The 19,719-nt window shown below is 36.7% G+C and overlaps 3 protein-coding genes across 3 annotated transcripts; all 3 read left to right on the plus strand.

Annotated features, from left to right (window-relative positions):
• LOC109728139 (bifunctional 3-dehydroquinate dehydratase/shikimate dehydrogenase, chloroplastic) lies at window positions 2,451-9,703 on the plus strand. The gene is given in 12 exon segments (XM_020258477.1): window positions 2,451-2,759; window positions 3,225-3,330; window positions 4,054-4,272; window positions 5,067-5,101; window positions 5,178-5,513; window positions 6,498-6,561; window positions 7,008-7,116; window positions 7,455-7,595; window positions 8,007-8,155; window positions 8,878-9,040; window positions 9,145-9,192; window positions 9,432-9,703. Coding segments are annotated over 11 exon segments (1,563 nt in total). The 5' UTR covers window positions 2,451-2,562; the 3' UTR covers window positions 9,189-9,192; window positions 9,432-9,703.
• Window positions 11,366-18,041, plus strand: LOC109728422 (pentatricopeptide repeat-containing protein At4g35850, mitochondrial). Its single transcript, XM_020258818.1, has 13 exons — window positions 11,366-11,474; window positions 11,573-11,714; window positions 12,619-12,781; window positions 13,281-13,346; window positions 13,486-13,583; window positions 14,123-14,240; window positions 14,318-14,524; window positions 14,673-14,749; window positions 15,538-15,628; window positions 16,284-16,349; window positions 16,443-16,520; window positions 16,706-16,807; window positions 17,542-18,041. Exons 1-13 carry the CDS (start codon window positions 11,444-11,446, stop codon window positions 17,653-17,655), a joined length of 1,353 nt encoding a protein of 450 aa, XP_020114407.1. The 5' UTR covers window positions 11,366-11,443; the 3' UTR covers window positions 17,656-18,041.
• Window positions 18,542-19,234, plus strand: LOC109727811. Its single transcript, XM_020257995.1, has 2 exons — window positions 18,542-18,624; window positions 18,752-19,234. The coding sequence occupies exons 1-2, from the start codon at window positions 18,593-18,595 to the stop codon at window positions 19,092-19,094; spliced, it is 375 nt and encodes a 124-aa protein (XP_020113584.1). The 5' UTR covers window positions 18,542-18,592; the 3' UTR covers window positions 19,095-19,234.

Below are 19,719 nucleotides of genomic sequence, written 5' to 3' on the forward strand. Positions count from 1 at the left end.
AATATAAATCGGTCGGATTTATATTTTTTATACCTATATCGAAAATTATATCTGTTTAGCCTGAGTAAATAAATCCTATTTCGAATTCATAATCAAATCAAATTTTCAACATCCGTATCCATCAACATCCCTACCCTGTCGGGCTCACATACATTATTAAGACTGCCCATTAAAGAATTAATTGTATACAGGTTCCTGCAAACATAGTGAATTATAAATATATTCTTGTAAAGTTCAACTTTTATAAATTATTTATGCAAAAATCCTAATATTTTCAGATATGTCCCTGCCGTTAGAATCCGCTAGAAAATTTTAGTTAACATTATGTTAAATACTTTACCGTAATTAATTTTTGACATTTTTGCCCTTTTTATATTATACTGTTATAATTTTTGGAAAGTCATATTTGTGATCGCAAAATTAAAAATATAAGCATTTTTCTAACGGTAACAAATCAGAAGGACATATATAAAAATTTAGGGCTTTTGTAGGAATGATTTATAAAAGTTGAACTTTATAGTAATATATTTGCAATTTACTATATTTGTGGGGGTCTGTATGCAATTAATCCAAGAACAAGTTAATCCGGGTTCTGTACTATCACAGAAGAAAACCACTGAGGGAAGGCAGATACTTTAGGCCTTTCTCTAGTTGGTGGAAAGGTATCCTTAGTTGCAGCACCATCTTTAAATGGGGTGCGACCTTTGAACTAGGAAACGGTAAAGCCATCGACTTCTGGCAGGACAGGTGGTGTGGGGAGAAAACTTTGAACCTTCTGTTCCCAGAAGCTCATCTCACAACTGAGGGGAAAAACTACAGAGTTAGCGACTATTTCACGAGGGGTAGTTGGAATTGGACCAAGATCCTGGAAGCCGAAGTGGGCCTTTTGCAAGGGCTAATACCGAACCTCTCGAAGCTTGTGGAAAGGGTCTCCAACTTCTCTGTCGAACATAGACCTAATAAGATCCTTTTGCGGTGGAGTTCAGACGGACAGTTTTCGGTCAAATCGACTTATTTGGCTTTGACGGACGGCGGGGTGAGAGACGCACGTGCTGCCACCATCTGGAGTCTCAAAATCTCCCTTAAAGTAAAAGTCTTTATCTGGTTGGTCCTTAAGAAAAGAATCCTGACACGCGATAGTCTTGTTAAGAGAGGGTGGATTGATGACCCCACCTGCGTGCTTTGCGGGTCGGACAAGGAATCAGTGGACCACCTGTTTACCCGCTGCGTATTCTGCAAATTCATCTTGGTGTTAAAGGATGACAAGATCCAGGCCCAAGACCTGGGGGATGAGGTGAATCTTGTTTGGGATAGGTGGACTGGCAAAAAAGACCCTCTAAATAAGCGTACCAGACTTGCTGAACTAGCGGGATGCTGGTGGGTGATCTGGAAGGTCAGAAACGATATAATATTTCGAAATATTCCCCCTAACCCCGGGATAGTGGTCTACAAATTCAAACTGCTTGTGAAGGAGTGGAAGCTTCTCCTCCAGTCATAATTGTTTTTTTTTTTTTTTTTTTCTGGGGGCTGGGTTGCCCCACATTTGTAGCTTAGTTCATATGATCAATGAATAAAGCAGGTAGCATGCTACCTCTTTCTCAAAAAAAAAAAAAAAAGCTACCACACACATTGACTATACTAGAACTTATTCTCTAGAACAGGTTCACCAGGCTGTTGGTGAACCACCCTATTTCAATTTCCCTCCATAATTTGTACTTTTCATAGTACTCCCTTATAACAATTGCACTAGGATAATTATATAAAATCTAATTAAAATTTATAATAAAATAATGTTTTATAAAAATATTTGTTATTGTAAATTAGTATAATGAAAAAAATGTCATTGAATGTAAATTGTGAAATTAACTATAATATAAAAGGCTTTCTTTCTTACACCAAAAAAAAAAAAAGTTTTACATTAAAAATTAATTTAACAAACCACCGGCTAGACCAATTGTGAACACTTTGAATGCAGGTCGAATGGTTTGAATATTCGGTGATGTGTCAATTAATAAGACATTCGATCTTCCTTTTTTATATAAAAAATAATAATAATTTTTGCGTTGCGGAATTAAAAAAAACTGTAGTCTCTAAAAAAAAAATCTTATACAAAGGGATTACTAGGATGGAATTTAAAAATAAAAAACTATAATATTTCTTGCAATTTGTGTGATAAACATTTTTATAAAAATAAATATTTTTTTTCTTACAATATGTAGAGAGAGATCCAGAAGGACGGTCCACGGATGACGCGGTGGATCAGGTCCACGCAGTGACTTCTGCGAAACGGGTCAACTTTTTCTTTCGCCCACCAACCCAGCACCCGAGTAATCGCCGATTAAATCGGCGCTCCCCACCTCACCACACCAACCCCCACTCCCCCTCCTACTCCACCCTCCTCCCTCCTCTCTCACCATAAAACCCTCCCCCCTCCCCACCTCTCCCCTCTCCCCTCTCCCCTCTCCCTCCTCGTCTCCTCCACCATTACCATCCATCGATCGAAGAGAGAGAGAGAGAGAGAGAGAGAGAGAGAGGGAGAGGGAGGGAGAGAGGGACGTGGCGATGGAGGGGACGACGCTGCTGTGCGCGCCATTGGTGGGGAAAAGGGTGGAGGATATGGTGAGGGACATGGCGCTGGCAAAGTCGCTCGGCGCCGACATCGTCGAGCTCCGCCTCGATTTCCTCGACATGTTCGACCCCTACCGCGATCTCGAGATCCTCCTCAACGGCCGCCCCCTCCCCGCCCTCGTCACCTACCGGTATCGCTCGATCCTCGATCTCGGTCTTACTTGTCGTATCAGTTTGTTCTCGATCCGTTGGAGTTTGGGTTTCTCGTGGTGTTATTAGAAATTTTCGATCGATTTGTGCTAATGTGTGTTGCCTTTTTTTGCGATTGATGGTTTATGTGAGTGGATTTAGAGTGGCAATGCTTGTTTTTGCTCAATTTGGGTGGAGATCGATCTTTGAGTCTACATTAAAGTTGATCTCACAATAAATGGATTTAAATGGTTAGTTAATTTATCTTATTTGATGCAGTACATGTTGATCGCTTATTCTATCCTCTTTTTTCCCCTTAAAATTTGATATTGTGGCGTTCATTTGATCCCATTCGTTTTTTTTTCTTTTCTTTTGGGTTGAAAAGAGGGTCCATAGTTTACTGACAAATAATGTAATCTTGAGGACCGCACGGTTACGCTCATCTTTGTCTCTTGTTTGTCCTGCAGACCGAAATGGGAAGGAGGCCATTTCGAAGGTGATGAAAAACTGCGATATGAAGTACTTTGTCGAGCAATGGAGTTAGGAGCTGAATATGTTGATATTGAGCTAAAGGTTTGCTTTTCGAGAACTGCTGTAGCTTGCGTTATGCAAAATAAATCACAACCTACTGTTTGAGTTGGTTTTTCATACATTAAATTTTTATTAGTATCTTAGTTTATGAGTCTTGGTATTAAGTGTAAACTAACATTGCGCATAATAGTTTCAAAAACTAAGAACCTTATATTGGTGATTGGGCGATGAATGATTGCCAATATTTGATGCTCTACAATGATTGGCCAATGGCTAGTCCTTGGTTTTCCAATACGATATTCTGCAGCATCCAACCACTCTCAATGACATGCATTTACTTGCCATAGCGTGCCCTGTGCCTATTGGCCATCACTAGGGTAGGTGACATGGTGCGAAACTTGTTGGCACTCGTCACAGTCATGGTCACGGTTAGGAAGAACCGCTTCGTATGGCAAATGGCACAGCCGGCACACTCCATGCCCACTTGCACGACAGTCCATCATGGTTGCGTTACCTATAAGATCATATGTTATTTCCAATGAACATAAAATCACATACAGTGTTTTCCACTAATGTAAGAAGTTGATAATTAGTTAAAAAAATTCTGTATTTTTGAAATTTTACATATGATTAATTAAACAGTCCTTGCATGTTTTTTTAGCTACTACTGATTCAAAATGGGGAGTAACTTTTTTTTTTTCACAAAATACATTTGGTTATCTCCTTGAGCGCACTTGTTATTCTAGCTTCTTTTTCTATTCTCAGGCTGCCGACGGATTCGTTCACATGATTTCTGGAAAGAGACCAGAAAAGTTCAAGCTCATTATTTCTTCTCATAATTTCCAAAATACTCCATCTACTGAGGTACTTGGCGAACTTGTGGCCAGAATACAAGCTGCTGGAGCTGATATCGTGAAAATTGCAACTACTGCTGTGGACATTGTTGATGTGGCACGGATGTTTCAAGTTATGGTACATTGCCAAGTAAGTGATCTACAATTGTATTCTATTGAGATACCTTGGAGTATGGGTATTTGCAGGTTATTAAGTACTCTTTTACTAAAACAAAAATTTGAAAAGAGAGTATTGATAAAATGATCTTCTTGATGTACATTATGTGCAAACTCATATAATCATCTAAAAATGGAGGCTGTTTGTGTAAGTAGCTGTAATAGGCTTAAAGTCTTCACAATTTTAGGATGATCACTCTCTTTAAATGATGAAGGAGAAGCTAAATATATCTGATCTCATTGAACCCATTTTCCTCTACCTAATTTGGCAAGTATGTGTCATTTCAGTGTAAAATGACCCTTTTGACCTGCACTTGAACTTGAGACTTATTTTTGGGGTAAAATGGTCAATTTATATAAAACTTATTTTAAGGATTGTTGTGCCGACTAGCATGTTCTGGCACGGGCACCTCATCCACTCAGGTCGATAACCTCGTGCTACCCGTGCTGATTGTGCCGACATATAGATTGGATGTGCTGAGGGGTGCCAGCATGCCGTGCTATGTGGATGGCACACTGACAGGTTCCATGCTAGTGGCACATCAATCCTTGTTAATATTTTATTCTTTTGGTCAATGTTTGGAATTGAGAAAGCTCACGGATTATAGTGCTTAAGTGAAAAGTTCAGAGAAGAAGTCACAATATCAGCATACTACAGGGAATGTCTATGGGTTATACTCTTTCCTTATCATACAGTTTATGATGTGGAAAGATATTACTTAAGCGTCATGCTTAATTTGTGTCATCTTGTATTTGACTAATGGATAGGAACGGCAGGTACCGATGATATGAGTGAGAGAGGAGTGATGTCTCGGCTGCTGTGCCCTAAGTTTGGTGGATATCTTACCTTCGGCACGCTTACTGCGGGAAAGGAATCAGCTCNTTGGTTATGAGTGAGAGAGGAGTGATGTCTCGGCTGCTGTGCCCTAAGTTTGGTGGATATCTTACCTTCGGCACGCTTACTGCGGGAAAGGAATCAGCTCCTGGCCAACCAACTATCACAGATATGTTGGACATTTACAATATCAGACAGATAAGAGCAGATACGAAAGTTTTTGGTTTAATTGCAAAGCCAGTGAAGCAGAGTAAAAGCCCTATTTTGCACAATAAAACATTCAGGCATGTTGGATTTAATGGAGTTTATTTGCCACTTCTGGTCGATGACCTTGCTAGTTTTCTTGAGACGTACTCTTCTCCAGACTTCGCTGGATTCAGGTACAACTTGTTACTGAAAAGAACTTAAAATTCTTTTCTGTTCATTGTAATGCTTGCGATGATTTTGATACTTTGTTCGTTACATTCTTATAATCTATTAACTCTACAAAATAGGACTAGAGAAGTGAGCATTCTCTTGTTCAGTGGATTTGTCTACTTCGGGGCTATCATCACCTTATCTTCTCTGATGACGTGCATCAATTAATACCATACTTTTATGTGTGTATGTGTGTATGTCTAGACCCAGCTTTTCAACACTTATTCACTATCTGTTTAGAGTCAAAGTATTATTCACTATCTGCTTAGAGTCAAATTATCTAGTAATCTAATTATCTTTCACCAGATAGACAGTTGTAGTCTATGCCCTATTTGTATATGTGTCACTTTGTTTAATTTTTAATTACATTTTGGTTCTTTTATATGCCCTATTTGTATATGGTTCACTTTGTTTAATTTTAATTACTTTTTAGTTCTTTTATAAGCCTCCTACCTTGTGCAAGTGGCACGACAATCCTTGCACTGCAGCAATATTGAGGCCTGCAACCATATCCATACACTTTGGGCACTGAGTCTCAATGTGACTCAGTTACCCAAAAGAAGAATAGACTCAGTAAAATTTGCTATCTAATCCTGAATATAGATTTAATCAATCAAAAGTATCTTTTGATTGTCATGCTTGTCAAATTTGATAATAAGGTGGTGTCCCATGGAGCACTTTCTTTCCTTTCAGTTTCTCTATTAAGTTTGGTCATTTATCTCTTCTCAAAATCTATAAAATGACTTATTTGCAAAATATTATTGTTCTTTCTTGTGTTAGTTTCATGTATATGCTGGAGCACTATGCCATATTTGTATGAACTGTGAAGTATGAACGCCCAAACATATTAATTCATCAACTGCTTTGTTCCTGTTGCTTTGTTGTGGCGTATTGATGTTGACCTTGCAAGAATATATGAAGTTCTCACTTTACTTGCTGGGTTGCAGTAGTACACTTCCTCACAAGGAGACTGCAGTAACATGTTGCGATGAGGTTGATCCTGTTGCTAAGGTACTCTAATTAATATCCCGTACTGTTTGTATTTACTTTATTGAGCAGTTTAGTGCTCTTTTGGCATCCATAAGGTGTTTGCTTTTATTTTTCCTTTGAGTATGGCTGTTCAAAGACACTTAAGGATGAATTTTTTGTTATCTTTCTATTATTTGATTTTGTCTGTGAATTCTATATTTTTGTGTTTATTGACCAAAAAAGGAAAAAGAGAATGCAGTACTTTGTTTCTTTCTTTTTCTGAAGAAGATAATGTTTGCAAATTATTCAAAAGAAGGAAACTAAATGATGTCATCACATGGCGTCTCTAATACATTAAACTTGAGGAAAACCCAAAAAGGAAATGATAAAGAAGAGTCAAATGTGAAAATGCAAATTACCATGCCAAGTTCATAAAATGCAAGGAGTTCTTATGTCTTTCCTCTCGTGTCCTTTGCTTAATTTGCCAGTCTATAGGAGCTGTAAATACCATCATCAAAAGGCCATCTGATGGGAAATTAGTCGGTTACAATACTGACTATGTTGGTGCAATTTCTGCTATTGAGGATGGGCTAAGAGGTTCTTTTCTTTGCAAACTTTTGATTTATATTTGACATCTATAGACAGATTAAAGTTTACTAGAAGGCTTTTTTGATCAGCTGGAGCTTCTGCAGTGTGTTTTTCTAGAAAGCTCTCCTAGAAAGTACGAAGAGCTTTTTGATTTATAACTTTCAGCAACAGTAGAAGCAATTGGAGCTTCTAAGTTTGGGGCTCAGAGGTTCATTTTAGCTTCAAGCTGCAGCAAAAGATCCAGACTTTTCATTTGCCGAATCTCTAGCTGCTGCCTTTTGGATTAGAGAAGTTGTTCGAGAAGCTAAGCTAAACAAACACTAATTCTCTGTTGTATATTTTGACAGGTTTTAACGTTAAAAATGTTGTTGGCTCGCCTTTGGCTGGTAGACTATTTGTTGTTATAGGTGCTGGCGGTGCTGGTAAGGCACTTGCTTATGGTGCAAAGGAGAAGGGAGCTAAAGTCATAATTGCAAACCGTACTTATGGTAATATTCTTTTTTACTTCAAGAAGAAAGAAGAATTCAACATCCGTAGTTTAGCATAAGAATAAAAGACTACGTCATTCAGTTTGAATACAGATTTTGTTATTTGCACCATGTTATCCAATATTTTATTGCAAAATAATTCATTATTTTTTCATTCAGTGATGTGTTCATCTACTTATATTCAGTATAATGTTTAAAACTTCAAATTCATTATCCGCCTTTTCTTGAGGTTTCATTTAGCATCCTATGACGCAGAAAGATATTTTCTTTCGCTGAAGACGCATGCGCTTCAGTTTATTTTTTCCTGCTAAATATTAAATAGCAAAAACTCTAATTTTGGATTAATAATATTGTTATTGTTGGTTACCAACTTTCCTAAAAATTGTTGGCATCTTTGTTTTCCATTTTCAGAACGAGCCAAAGAACTTGCAAACTCAGTTGGTGGACGTGCTCTATCGCTTGCCGAGTTGGAAACTTACAATCCAGGAGAAGGGATGATCCTTGCAAACACAACGTCGATGGGAATGTACCCAAATGTGAATGATACTCCTATTCCTAAGGTTTGTGAAACTTGCTTCTTTGGAACTTTCTTACATTTGACAATTTGACCAAGTTGGCATCTATTTCTTAGTTTCTTAATATGGGAAATGTTTCTGTATTTATCTTTCCTGAAGGGTTAATTACAAGTTTAGTTGCTGGAGTTTGATCCCTATATTGATTACGTCCCCAAGTTTTCAATTTGAAAACTGTAGTCCTTGGGGTTTGTTCCACTTGACCATTATGTCCTTTTCGTTAGTCTATCATCTAAACAAAAAGGCCACTTCACCATCAATGTGAACCAGGGCCATCTTAAAAACTGCTATCTGAGCAAATTGTAAAGATGACGCTGACACGGCAAGTTTTGCAGATGATAAATTGATTAAAGAATCAGGGACTTAAATTATTAAAGTTAGAACTCTTATAGGAGGTAATAGAAATCAGGGTTAAATTTGAGGGATTACATGTCTGAGTGCTCATCCAAATTAAGAGCTGAATGGTAAGAAGATTGTCCATATTCTTGAATGTGGAGAAAACACAGACAAATATGATAGTTCATATTCTTTCCTTGTGCATATTTTTTATTCTCACAAAATTTGGCAATTTGGCTACTAAACATTTGAAATAGGATATATTGAGGTTGTTTGAGTTCATTCTATTTTATAGTTCTGCAGTTAATTCCAACTTTTTGGCATTTAGTTCATCTAATTCTCTTAACAAAAGAATTATGTATTTCAATTGCCAGCATGCCTTGAAATTCTACGATTTGGTATTCGATGCTGTCTATGCCCCAAAAGTGACTAGACTTTTACGGGAAGCAGAAGAGAGTGGAGTTGCGACTGTTAGTGGTGTGGAGATGTTTGTTAGGCAAGCAATGGGTCAATTTGAATTGTTCACGGGTTTGAAAGGTAGTGTGTCGTCCGCAAACTATATTATGATTTGCTAGATATTTTATTTATCCGCACACATTTCGCATAATAACTTTGTCTTATAAACCTCTTGCCTTGTGCAGCTCCTGAGAGTTTTATGCGTGAAATTGCTGCACAATACACATAAAAAGGTTTGCTCTATATCCTTACTTTTCTTATGATTCACACCAAATTATCGTGCTTCTCCTAATTATAATAACTATTCATTACATCAAACAACCTCAATTTTTTTACTTTATCACAGTAAACTCTGATCTAATATGGCTTTCATGCAATCTCATCGTGCAAATTAACAAGGCATGCATTCATTTAAATGGAGTTCATAAATCTAATCTGAGTTTTCATCGCCTATTGTTCTATATTGTTGCAGCTGCAATGCGTCCAATTGCGTTCCTACAACATTTTCGGGGTGAAATTGAAATAACTGCGGCTTGCTGGCTTTTTTTTCTTGCAATTTTGTACTATTTCCCAATAAATCATTTTGGATTTGCCTTTTTATTATTTTTTCTTTTCATGTTTTGAGGATAATTTATATTGAGTGTTGTTGTATCTCATTGGTTCCAATGATTGTATTCTCAGTCCCCACACATCTAGTCGACTTTTTAGTCTTTTACTTATTAGGTCCTTAAACCTTGTACGTTAGGCATCGTGTGAGGCTCTTAAAAATGGTTGACTTTACTTTCTATTCACTTTTACTTTTCGCATAAATATTGTAATGCTGTTGCTTGCACCTGATGTGCAGGTATATTTCTGCCCAACACATTATCGGATCTTAATAGTCAAATTGTATCATCCATTAAGTTGTTTTTTTTGTTCCCTTCGGTTTTATTCATAAATAGGATTGTTGGATTAGAAGTATGAGATAGAGGAGGGCGAATAGATTTGTGATGTGGTGCAGGCAACAGGTTTTTCTTCTTCCCGTGAATGAAGAACTCGATTGGTACTATTCAAATGCTTGTGCTTGTTGCAGAGGTTTTGTTTGGGCTTTGCTGCATAGTGTTGTGTGGTGAAAAGAAATGCATTTGAAAGAAGTTTTATATTTAATTCCTCTCCGCAGCTTCCCTGTACAGCAGGCTTTAGAATTTCCAAAATGGAGCTTCAGCTTTTTAAATCTATATTTCAGTCAGATCTAAACCACAGAATATAAAAATTGGAGAGATCTTTGTATCTTAGCATCCAAACAAATGCCTTAGGTAGTGTTTGGTTCGGGTACAAGGAGATTGGTTTGAGTATAAGGAGGAGAATAAACTCTTTTTTTTTTTTTTCCCCTGTTATTTAATTGTTATTTTTTGTGTTTAAAAATTATAGTTTCTTCATGATTAAAAACAAGGGAAAATAAGGATGAACAACTGTTCCACCCTCTCAAAATAAACTTGTTCTCAAGTTGAAATAAGCTTAGTAGAGAAAGTTCAAATCTAATTTTAATTATTATATTAATTTATTAATTAATCTAATTAATATATTTAAGTCATTATCTATTGCTTAAATAGTTAATTAATTAATTATTGATTATTTAATTTGTTTACTAATAACTAATATTTATGTTGATCAACTAATTAAATTAATGTCTTAACAAATCACCCAACTAATTAAATAATTTACTAATTATCTATTTCTGAACTAAACAAATCTTATTTATATCTGAATCAAACGAAGTTTTTAGAGTTCTCATTAAGTGAACTTACTAATAATATGACTGTTTTGATCAAATGTTATATACATAATTTTGTAAAACTTTAGAATATAAAAAAAATTATTTTTTTATTTCAATTTTGATCACTAATCATGGCGGGTTGAAAAGTAAGTTGATCACTAATTATTTTTTTATTCACAGGAATAATCTAATTTTTATTTAAATGCAAAATTAATCTAATATCTGCTTATACCTCAATTTATACCTATCCCTAGAATAACCATTTTTTACTTATTCTCGAACTAAATGATATCTTAGTATTTTTGGCTTTTCTTATATATTAGAATACTTTTTTTTTTTTTGGGGTGTTTTGAAGCTTTATAAAACTACATGCAATATATAAGACCAAAATGATCATGTAATTAATAACTGGAGATAATGAGTCTATTTGATAGACTTAAAAAAATTTCGTTGTCAATATTGAAAGTTCAAGTAATGCTTGCAAAGAAGATAAAGTTCAGGGGTCTCCATAAATTTTACCCAATTAAATATTAATTTTAAGACAACACTGGGTAGGAAAAAAAAAAAAATCGAAGTGCAGGTGTATGAGGTGTACGGATACACCGGGTGCAGGAACACTTTCTACGAAAAACCCTCGAAACCTCAAACTCGCCCCCCCTCAAACTAACGCTCTCTCTCTTTCTCTCTCTCTCCGTTTTCGCTCGCCCTCTCTCTGACGCTCATCCGCCATGAACATCGTCAAGAGCTTCTTCACCTCCGGTAATCCCCAACCCCCCCCTCTCTCTCTCTATTCCCTTCACACTCTCTCTCTACTCCCTTCACACACACACTCTCTCTCTCTCTCTGATCACAAGCAGCTCATCGCCGCCGCTGCTCCCCGGCGCTCCTCGCGAAGCTCCGGCCCTTCTCCGTCGCGACCCCGGAGTATGCGAAGAGGAACTACGCCAACAACGTGTCCGAGTACAACACCGTCATCGGATCCCTCGTCGCCAAGCGAAGGTAAAGATCCCATCTTTCCTTCACCTCCTAATGCTCTCGTAATCAATCTACACTGCTTGGCTCACAACCCATTTGATATAATGCGGCAATGATGCGTCGGACTACTTTGCACATTATCCATTCGATAGAATGCGCTAGTGATGCGTTGCGGTAATTTGCACACTACACATTTGGTGGATTGCGCTAATGATGTGTTGCACTTGTTTTGCACGCTACCCGTTTGATTTAATGCACAATTGGTGCTGTGTGTATGTATGAATCTTTCCATTCCAATTCGGTGGTCTATTTAGAGTTATTTACTCAATCGCAGACATTTCTGCAACACCTCTAAAAGAGGAAACAAATAATCAATTTGGAAAGATCTTATTGTCAGCCTCTTTCAGATATGAATCTATCTGATTTAGAAGGGAAGAACTTGCATCAGTTTCTCGGTTTCAATTCAAACATGGGTTTTGGGTCACACTCTACTGTCCAGAAAGAGGAAAAAAGGGAGTCTTTGTCTAAAGAAATGTGTTGAGATAGTGCTTTGACTAGTACCACACTAGTTTGCTCATGACCTTTTTGATATAATGCGTGATTGATGGTGGTGACTCATTTGGTTCTTTTGGGGGTTACTTTCCAGGCCTGTGGAACATTCATTGCCTTTTTGATGACATAATGATATGATGTGCTAATAATCCGTTGCACTAGTTTGCACATTACCCGTTTGATGGAATGCGCAACTGTTGCTAGGAATATCCAATCCATGTGGGTTGTGAGGGATGTGTATAAATGATATGATAATCATTACCCATTTGATAAAATGTTAATGGACATGATCCGTCACACTAGTTTGGTCATTACCAATTTTTTTTTATTTAAAATGCAACTGATGCTGAATTTATAACCGACATGGGTTTCTCAGAGGTTACTTGCTGAGAGATGTGTATGATGATATGATGCTTGATGGGGTGCAGCCTGTGCGCGATACATTCCACGCTCTTATTGTTGGCACAATGAAAAATAGCCGCCTACAGGATGCCTTCTATTTCCGCGATGAGATGAAAGCAATGGGCTTACCACCTGATGTCGGTTCTACTATCCTTTTCAAATTTTCTTCTTTTTTATCTGGTAAAAGCATACAGACCTTACCTTAACATTAGTGCATATTGAAATTTGAAATAGGTGCATGAATTTCAAAAGCTTTGATCTTACTACCTAACCTTACAATTATTGTGTTTCAGGAAAATCTGACAGTTTCTGTTAGAATTTAATTGTTTCTCTTAAATAGTTGTACTGTATTCCTTCAAGTAACAGATCAATCTGTTAGTGACAGAATATTTTATCATAAGAGTTGAACATACTGTTAAGCTTTGACAGAGAATTACTTAAATCAAGATATTTGTAAGGTTAGGTTGTAAAATCATACTTTCAAAAGTTCAAGTGCTAAGTTCAAAATGCACTGTAGTTCGGGAAAGGGAAAGGCCTCTATGCTTTTACCTTAATTCTTCACTAGTATGTTGGTGTAGATTTTGTCGTAAGGATTGGAGATTTTGATCGAATTGCGCTGAGGCCATCCTTTTTCAGGTTAATCTTTACAACTTCTTGATCTCGACGTGCGGAAAGTGCAAGAACTCTGATGCGGCCATTAAGGTTGCTTTTGTTTCCTCTTCATTGTTTGTGTGGTTGCCGTTGAATAGTTGAATCTGGGCTTTTTGAGGGCATTTTAGGTACCATTTTAATTGTTACCTGTCACATTGGTATATGTGACTTTTTGTTTTGTGTAATGAAGCTTTTGGAAGAGATGAAGAAGCATGGGGTTAAGCTTAAAGGAGAGACCTATATTTGTCTTCTAAATGCCCTGGCAGCAACTGGCCGCACGGATCAAGTGTATGTTACTTGTAATTAGATCCTGCAAACTTATTTTTCTGCTGCTAACAGTTGTTCAGAAGTGGGTTAATATGAAATAGATTGTTGCAGTTTGCACTTCCTTTCAATAAGATATGTATATCTATTTTTACAGGTTATTGACAATCAAAGAATTAAATCAGCTGATGCATAATGACTTTATAATATATGCTGTTCATTAGCTTTTCTTTTCTGTCTCTTAAAACATCACATTCATGCATTTGCAATCTTCTTTGCTGTAGCTTCCTCTGAACCAATAATCCTGACAACTGTGGCCATAAAATTTTTCCATGCTTGCAAATTATGTGGAGTCAGATTTCTTAGAGGGTCACAATTGGTTATTCCGTTCTTTCAATTCCTTTCTTTAGTGATTCGCAATGGAAGTTTCTTCTATTTGAATGATTGATTTCATTCATCTGTATTTCTTTCTGAAGTTTATCTGATGGTGTGTAAGTAAATTTCGGAAATCTGGTTTGCATGCAACACTATCAAGATGCTTTCGTTTCTTTTTTCCCCGCCAGCTATGCTATCGTTCGTGATATGACTGCTGCTGGTCTCGGACTAAACAAGTTCTGCTATGCTGGGCTTATAACTGCATTCAAAAACAAGACACCCATAACTGATGAGACAACTACTAAAGTAGGTGTTGCATATACTTGTTGGTGTTAGCTCTCTAATTGCTTTATTCCTCCTTAACTCTATACCTCAATGAACAGATTATCGAGCTTGTCAAGCAATCAAAGGGCTGGTCTTCCATTGATGCATCGAGTGATAGTGGAGAGAATGTGATGATGAACGTTTCAGAGGAAGAACTATATAACATCCCAACAGCAGAATATATTCACAGACGAGGATTCATAAACAGGCAATTGACAGTTTACCATGTTGCTTTACATGCCTGTGCAGATTTGAAGAGTAAAGAGGTATGTTGTCTTTTCCTTTGCAAAGGATCTTGTATTCATGCTTTACATTTTGCTAGCTTTTCGAGATGCATATTATATCAGATTTTTGTGACTGTGATGATTCTTTGATTTGGACTCTAATTTGACGGTCCACTATCTATCATCGCAGACAATGGAAACACTTCTTGATATGCTTAAGAGTGATGGCTATTCTTACGATGCCTTCATAGTCATGCAAGCTATGAGGTAAATATAAGTCCTCAATGTAGTTCTGCATACCTGAAATTGACCTGGATAGTTAGAGATATCAAGGAAAATGTAATATTGTTCTCGTTACAAATCTTGTAGGCTGAACTTTTTGTATGCTGTGAATCCAAATCATTCAGTGACTTATTATTTTGCGGAGTTATATACTTGTTAAGCTTCCTAGTTAACGACCTGTCTGTGAAGTTACTATTCAATTCCAAGTTCATTGTTTCCGATTGTAGTTTTCATATTCTTAGTAATAGAAAGGGATTTTTCTTTTCCTTTTTTTGGGGGTGGATGGGGGGGTTTGGCGGGGAAATCATATTAGCAGCAGTAGAGAGGATTGGGGAAATGTAGAATGTAATTAACAAATACTATTATAAATTTATAGATACTTTGCTTGAGAAAAGTTTTCTCGAATACTTCATATCTCAAAATACAATCTAATAAAAGTTAAAAATTATGAATCAAGTGACACTAAGGTCCTGCTAAGTGCAAAGTGGGGATCAATTGGGAGTTAAAAAAGTCATCTATCTGTGTAGCAATCTTGTCCCATATATAGTTTACTATGCATGACTAGGACAAGAATTGTTATAGTCAAAATCTGTTTTTTTTTTTTTTTTTTGAGAAAAGGTAGCATGCTACCGCTTCATTCAAAAATCGGTATTTTTATGTTTTGCATATTGTGTATATTGGGCCCTTGTCTTTTCTCAAACAAGTCACTTGATGTATTTATGTCTTACTTGTGCAATCCTTGTATTTCAGCATTGTTGTTACTTTGTCATCAGGTGCTATCTTCACTGTGGGGATATTGATTCTGGTCTTAAGATATTTGAAGAGTATACAAGCACAAGGCCCCCAACTGCTGAGTTGTTTGTGGTGAGTTGTCTGCTTGACAACTTCGACTATTTTAAGAATGGATTATTTCCTTCCCATCTTGCTTCTTGGGAGTTCAATACTGATGCTTTTGCTTTTTTTCCTGCTAGAATAATAATGAGGTTGATTTTTTTCTTCTTTTGAATTTCCTGGCTTACATATTTGAAATATTGCATTGTCCATATTAGTAAAAATGGCTGACGGTTAAGGCTAAGTAATAGTTTAGTGAGAAACAGAATGTTCGCTGATCTTGCAATTTTATATGCTTGAATCTATTGAGCTGCTCATTTTCTTTTACAGTCTTTTCCCAAGTTGGATACTGGTTTGGCATCTTCATTGTAGTCTATGAGCCAAATGGCCAATCATCATTACTTACTATTTTATTACATTTACAAGACATTCTTCTATGGAACCTCTTCCATTTATAGTATTTGTAAAACCAGAAGTGTGCGTGTGCACGCAAATGGCTCAAAAGCCGTTCTGTTTGGTCATTTTATATTTCATCTGTTATATGGTTTATGTATATTATACTGCTTAAGTATCTGTTAGTTAACACTTCTTGAAAAGAAACTGGAAATGCTCGTTTTCATCTCAAGATCTATGATGGTTTTACTTAGAAGCACATGCTTATACTTATTTCAACATGTATACGCCATAGACGCTAATTGAAGGGGCGATGGTTGGATATACACCGAGAGGGATGCAACTTGCTCAAGATTACTTGGTAATCGACAATTCTCTTTTCCATGTTTCTGAATTTCAAATGTCATCTCTGAGTTTGTAGAGCTATAAAGTATTCTTTAAAACCTTCTTCCAGGAGAAGATGAACGCAAGAGGATTCTACTTGAATGCCAAGATGGGAAGCGATCTCCTCCTTGCAGCTGCTGGTGAAAGGGTAAGCAAATGGAATAGTGCTTTACATTAAATGACCGATTAGAATTAGTTAAAACTTTATATGAAACACAGGGCACGGTATCATTTTGAAATAATACACGGTTTTTGATAATTACTGTTTTATATTGCCTTTATTTTGTATTTGCAAGCTGCAACAACTGATTGAACTATATACACTGTCTCCAGACTGGCGGATACACTACTGCAAATTATCTGTGGGATCTCATGCAGAGTCGCAATATCACTCCATCGCTACCTGCTGTCGAGGCCTACCATAAGGGTCTGAAGGTAGAGGTTTTCTTTGAAGATTTTTCACAAGCATATCCGTGGAAAATCAGTTACTTACATGCATGTGCCTCTCGAATTTGAATTTTCGCACATACCATTCAAAGTGCAGTTTCTTTAAAAAAAAAAATCTTTAGTTTGTAAGTCATAATTCATATACAACGCTAAGTAGATAATATTGCTGGTACATATGTAAAGTTTACTCTAGTAGTAAACTTACCTCTTCTCGAGGAACAGGTGGGGGGCATTTCTTTGCAAAATCGTGCTGAATTTCATGTGTAGCAATCCTGTCCAGATCTAAGATTTTTAGACATGCATGTAAATAAATTATACATATAAATAGACTAAGTTTGAAAGACATTTATCAAAACTCGGACAAATTTTTCGGGGGTATACATGCATATATCACTCTCCTTATCTCTTGCGGATTGATTCTTCAACCTATTAAACTACCCAGAGATGGTCTTCAAATACTTCCCTGGAAGTTTTGGGTCATGATTAGACAGGCATCATTTTTTTGATTAAAAAAAACAAAATTTATGTTTTTTTAAAAAAATTTTGTGTTATCTTTTCGTTTCGCAGTCTAATTTAGAAGAGCCTACTCTTGAGAGGCCCTTTGATTAGTTAAGCAGAGTATTATAGAATTTCAGAAAAAAAACCAGCTATATTATTGTTTTACATCATCATCAGGATCTATTGTGCCCTAACGAAAATTTTTTTTCTTAATTTTGTTTCAGCAACGAGAAATACCCGCAGATGACCCGCGGCTTCTATTGGTTAGCCGCACATTAGATAATCTAATGGACCGATTTGGAGGGAGGGACCGATTTGGAGGGAGGAGAAGAACCTAGAAGTGAACCTGCTTTCATCAAAACCTGTTTCTTTTTTTAGCCCTTCGCCCTTACATTTGTTGTTTTTTGTTGTATGCTTTCGAGGAAGTTAGCAACTCTTCAAATGTTGTTTGTTGAAGATAAACATCCTAAGAAATATTCAAATGAGAATAGAGATGTGCTTCTGTTAGATATTCAGAAAATAACTAATGTATTGATGATTAGTGTGAGGCGGCACTCAACTGCTCCATTTTGTACTCGGTTAAAATAATGGGATCGATATTGGATTGTTACTAATTCCTCAATGAGATAGGAATTTTTGTTGAATTAGATTGAGGCGGCACTCAAGTGTAGACGTATTGAAATTGCCAACTCATCAATAAAATTCTACGATGTTAATGCTTGAATGCTTTGGTTCTTAATGACAATCCTTTATTGTTGTTACTTTGTGTTAATATTGAAACCGTACGAGTCAATTTGCGTGTGACATATCAGTATGTCGACACATCAGTATCTCATGAGGGCTCCATTTTAGGGTTTTGTTTTCATGTTACGTCGATAGAAAGTATACCACCTTCTAGAAGGAGCATGCATGTGTTCAATGTTTTCTGCTGGTCTAATATCTTCCCTTGCATTCTAGAAGCATCTAGATGGCAGAGCTGTCCATGCTTTCTCAGTGGGCCCAGTGGTCTTCTCTCTTCCATCTTTCTTATCTCTTTTTACAGTCAGCAATGGTGTCACAAAAACAGATAAATTTATCTTCTGTTGGCAAAGCAATGAATTATTCCCTGCACCTGGTGCATTGTGTGCGTCACTTTTTCTCTATTATTTTAGGTTCTTTATCCTCTTACTCTTACTTTATCAGTGCGTTCTTTATCTGAGCCACGCTCACTCCGGAGAACCCGGTCCATACAATAACTTGTCCAGACCAGTGGGCCACTGCTGCAGCTGGAGTATCATGTGGCACATTCCCTACTCAGTATGCTGCAGGTAAAAGTGCTTCCAACTTGCCCTAGTCTTTTAATATTACATTTACAGGTCATGTAAGTAACTTTTGTATACAAGCTTCTCATTGTGGGGCAACATTTGTATCACATGAAACTCTATATATCAAAAGGTTAGTGAGAGCACTCCATCAAGAGCTTACAATGGAGGCCTCCGGCGACTCCGAGGAGGTCTCCGCTCCCGCCGTAGACGGTAGTGTATTACCGTCGGTGGAAGAGAAAGCAGATGCCGATGCAGACGACTGTGAGTCGTGCATCCACGATCTACATGATAGCAGCTACGACGAAGATGATAAACATAAATACGTAGACGCTGATGCTGATGTGAGTGCTGATGTGACAATAATGTGGCAATGTGCGAAAGTGATAGAAAAAGAAGATACAGAAAAGTTGGTGGATGCTGATGAAGAAGGTAAGCTGTTTTGGGAGGCTTGTTTGGCTTCTGGATATCCTTAGATCTGTAGTCTTTTTTTTATATTTTGTTTTGAGTAGAAAATGAGTAATCCTCAGAGTAACATGTGTTGTAATCTGGTAGTTTCTATGTTCTTTTTTTTTTTTCTTAAATTTTTGTTGTTCATTTTTGTTGTTCTCCTTATTCTGAGTTTTCAAAAAATTGTACTAGTAATTTTATTGATTCTAGTAGCCTTTTCTATTATCCTTAGATCTCATCCATGATCATCATTCTTTGGTAAAGCAAGTACTAAATAATTGCACGAATGGTAATTTGAGCATTTTTTTTTTGTTTTTTTTGAGAGATAGGTAGCACGTTACTCGCTTTGTTTATTTCATTTAGAAATAAACTTAGCTAGAAATGTAAATCAACTAGGATTCGAACTTGGGTCTCGGGTAACAACCACTAAGCCCTTTGCCATTTGCTCCAGGAACGATCGGTGAGCATTTAATTTTTTACTTTACTATTTTATTACTGTGAAATTTGAGGGGTTTTAATACACTATATAATCCAACAAATAAATTCTTGTAATTGGTGTATATTTATTATTTAGTACAAACATTGCATGCACTGTACAAAAAATCATATTTTAATGCACTATATATCAGTTTTCAAAATTTGAAGAGCCTA

The sequence above is a fragment of the Ananas comosus genome, linkage group 23 (genome assembly GCF_001540865.1).
Source record: "Ananas comosus cultivar F153 linkage group 23, ASM154086v1, whole genome shotgun sequence".
NCBI lineage: Eukaryota > Viridiplantae > Streptophyta > Magnoliopsida > Poales > Bromeliaceae > Ananas > Ananas comosus.

What these genes read in the sequence shown, in the direction of transcription:
- LOC109728422 (XM_020258818.1), top strand. Translation starts at nt 11,444, where the DNA reads ATGAACATCGTCAAGAGCTTCTTCACCTCCG. An exon ending in CAACTGCTGAGTTGTTTGTG is followed by an intron (nt 15,629 to 16,283) that starts GTGAGTTGTCTG and finishes TATACGCCATAG; the next exon opens with ACGCTAATTGAAGGGGCGAT. An exon ending in CCTACCATAAGGGTCTGAAG is followed by an intron (nt 16,808 to 17,541) that starts GTAGAGGTTTTC and finishes ATTTTGTTTCAG; the next exon opens with CAACGAGAAATACCCGCAGA.
- LOC109727811 (XM_020257995.1), top strand. Translation starts at nt 18,593, where the DNA reads ATGTGGCACATTCCCTACTCAGTATGCTGCAG. An exon ending in CCCTACTCAGTATGCTGCAG is followed by an intron (nt 18,625 to 18,751) that starts GTAAAAGTGCTT and finishes ATATATCAAAAG; the next exon opens with GTTAGTGAGAGCACTCCATC.